Source organism: Atta colombica, unplaced genomic scaffold (genome assembly GCF_001594045.1).
Source record: "Atta colombica isolate Treedump-2 unplaced genomic scaffold, Acol1.0 scaffold40, whole genome shotgun sequence".
Lineage (NCBI taxonomy): Eukaryota > Metazoa > Arthropoda > Insecta > Hymenoptera > Formicidae > Atta > Atta colombica.
The window spans coordinates 303,399-306,838 of NW_017259509.1; the positions used below are offsets into that span (position 1 = coordinate 303,399).

Sequence of the window (3,440 nt, forward strand, 5' to 3'; positions counted from 1 at the left end):
AGTATATATATATATATATATATACTTAGGCATTGGCGGAGACTTCACGAAATATCAAATCTTTGCATGCTGCGGAAACTCCTGCTCTAGGTAACTAGAAGAGTGAACATTTTGATTAAATATTAAGCCTTGATAAGATACACAAGGGAATTACGTTAAAATTTGTATTATATACGCTGCATAATGTATTCTATTAATTTGCTATTTTTGAACAAATCACGTATTTCTTTAAAAGTTTGTAAGTTCAACAGTTGTTGTATGCGCGCGAGTAATTGAACGTAATGCTCAGATAATAGACCATGAGCGCGAGGACAAAGATAATATACGATAAAGCACGACAAATTTTTCAATTTTAATTAAGTGTCAGTCAAATCCGCAGTCTCAGTCAAAAATCCGAAAAGATAATAGCCGCCCTCCATCCACCTTTGAGCAGATTTAACTCTTCAAACAGGCGTCATGCATATTCTATCAACGACCTAACCAGAAACCACAGGCCAGCCTTGCGGTGATGTTAACCCAGCAGCTCTACTAGGATCTATATAGCCTTGACATGGAGGTATGTCGGGATTGAGGATTTTGAAAAACGATGAAGCAACCGTAACCGCAACAGCGGCCTCCTTTCTACCTTTGACACGACGGAAATATTGCAAAATTCTTTTTTTCCTCCTAATATTTAGGCTCTATTTAAAAATCAATACAAAAGTTATAAATCCTCGAGATCAAATAAGTTTTTTAAATTTTGTGTCTCGGTAAACGTATAATGTACCGCTAGTGAGCTCAATAAATATGTCAATTTAATGCTTAAAATAATAGGATAATATCTTTTTTATACCTGAAAATTAATGAAACCTTAATTTATTCGATAAAACAATACCGGGTTTGACGTCTACTGTTCTGACACTGAATAATTAATAATGCTGTTTGGTTCCTTTCGCGTCAGCAATTTATTTGTAGCAATTTGTACATTCACCACAAATCATGTCGAGTTTACAAGAATAATTGTAAAATTAAATATTAATTATATATTTATCTACCTCAAATATTATAAACAAATATTATAAACAAAGTTTAACAAGCAGATTTAATATTATGTGAACACGCATTTAAGTTTCCGTTTATATTCCATTTGAATTATAAGGTGAAAACAATATATACGAGTAAATCTTTTTTAATGCTGTTGGACGCGGATTTGTTAACGTAATTAACGAGTTAGTTTCAAGAGGAGGAGGGTCGTAAAATATTAAAATTACTGTTGTCACTCACCTCCTTGTCGCCCAGCTGATGAACTCTGCAGTGAAGAAAGGCGGTCTGACCGACTGCGGTAGTGACATTCCGTGGAACATTTGTTTCGAACGCCGGCACGCCGCTGACATTGCGACTCCCCTGAACAAGACTACCGCTCAAAACTCTCTGATCGCGAGTGAACGTACCTGCGTGACATATAAAACAAATGTCAGCGTCAGAAATTAGCATGTCCACAACTGAATTGTAAAAGTCGTTGTAAAGCCGTAAGCGGTTTTAAGCGGTTCTAAATAAACTTTAAAGTATTTTACCGGCTTGGAATTGTTGTATTAAACGAAAATAATTGAGTAACTTTTCCTTTCTCGTATATTAATATTATATTTCTAAGATTTTGAATCAGTCGGACCTTTGAAGGAATAAGGATTAATAAGGATTATTTCTGTTTTTAGGTCGGAAGCTATTTGCAAAAGAGGAATGCAATTTGGTGAGTCAATTTATAAAATTAAAGATAAATATAGGGGAGACCAGGGTCAGTTGACTATAGGGATAAGTAGAATAAGATAGATAAGAAGAATATATGGAGGCTACATTAAAAATAAAACACGCGAGACACGCATAAATATGTCTGAACATGCAACAGCGACTGCCGCTAAGTCTGCTGTAACATCTTGTTGCGAATACATCTATGATAGAAGTTATGCCATAAAAAAATCATACACCTAAATAAATAGTTTTATTCTTAAAGTTTTTGTTTTATATATGATTGTTTGAGATTTGATTTCTACTTAGATAGTAAGTATTCTTACTTAATAAAGTCCAACAGATTTTTGTTTATGGATCTTTGTTATCGTATATTATTAATGTTTTTAAAAAATGAACGGATGGGGATAGTAGACTAATCAGCATGGAACTATATGTTCCATTTGTATGATTCATTTATGTCATTGACGACTCTTATAGTACTCAAAATTTTATTCTTTTAAAGAGATTTTCCTCAATGGTAAATGTTATAAGTTTAATTCCCTCATGTCCAATCTCGAAAACTACTTATTCGACGTGTTTTTGCAATTGAAATGAACAAATTTTGTAAAAAGAAGCATTGTTTTGTCCTGCGAAGCGAATGTTTGTGTTTAAAATATATTTTTATAAAAGTTTCATTAATATGTAGCCAAAGATGTAGCTTAAAATACATTAATCTTTATTTTAATAATCTTAGTCAAATTATCTCAGTTCCGGGACTAGTTAAATCAGATAGAAAAATACACTTTTTTTCATATTAATTATCAGTTTCCCCTTATTATTAAAATATTATTGGCTAGTCAAATATATGTAGTAACTGGTATAGATTCACTTTTTTGATAAGTCTTTTAATTTCGTTTGTAAAAATTCGAAATTAAAAAATAAGTCTATTAGCCTCGGTCTCCCTTATATTCTTCCTACACAATTTAATAATAAATGTGATTGCCTCACTTAACTTGCATTTACATGGAATATACATAATGTTTTATTTCTGTCAACTGTAGTAGTATAGATAGCTGCAGTTTTTAACTTAATTACATCTTAATTCTAAACTACGACCGTATTGTAAGGCTTTTTTTATATACAATATATAAGATAAACTTATAAATTTCACGATCAGTATATTTATACAAATACAAATTATATTTCTCTTTTACAAGTTTAAATCGAAATTACTAAAGGATCCCGCACTAATCTTATGTAAAATGGATCCCAGTCGAATTGGCTGAAATTTTACTATAATATTGATCATGATGTCCTGATCAAAAGTCCTCATAGGCAGGTCTAAAGAAGATCCAAAAATGGACAGTTTTCGAAATACTGGAAATCAAATGTTGGAATTTAGCCATATTTTCAATATTTGACATTCAAAAATTATCTCGAAAATTATCCATTTTTAGACCTTGTGCCTATGAAGATTTTTATTTAATTAGGACATTATGATCTCCATTACAGTAAAATTTCAGCCAATTTGACTAGGGTCCATTTTACATAAGATTAGTGCGGGGTCCTTTACGAATCTTATCGTATTTTACAAAAATAATGCCTTTCACAGTACATCTTATAGATATTATTGCATAAAATGTAAGTCAGACATCATTTTCAAGTATTTCAAGCAAGCATTCTAATATTTATTTAGGATATTAAAGAGTAATATTAAATATATATTTAAATATTTA

At 31.2% G+C, this 3,440-nt stretch overlaps 1 protein-coding gene across 1 annotated transcript in view; it reads right to left on the bottom strand.

Moving 5' to 3' along the window:
- Window positions 1-476: 476 nt before the first annotated feature.
- The window catches only part of LOC108691122, a 90,143-nt gene continuing 87,179 nt past the window's right edge, over window positions 477-3,440 (bottom strand). Inside the window, exons 2-3 of the mRNA XM_018198776.1 lie at window positions 1,264-1,430; window positions 477-680 (exon numbers count right to left, since the gene is read on the bottom strand). Coding sequence (XP_018054265.1) covers window positions 477-680; window positions 1,264-1,430 — 371 coding nt within the window. The remainder of the gene's footprint in view (window positions 681-1,263; window positions 1,431-3,440) is intronic.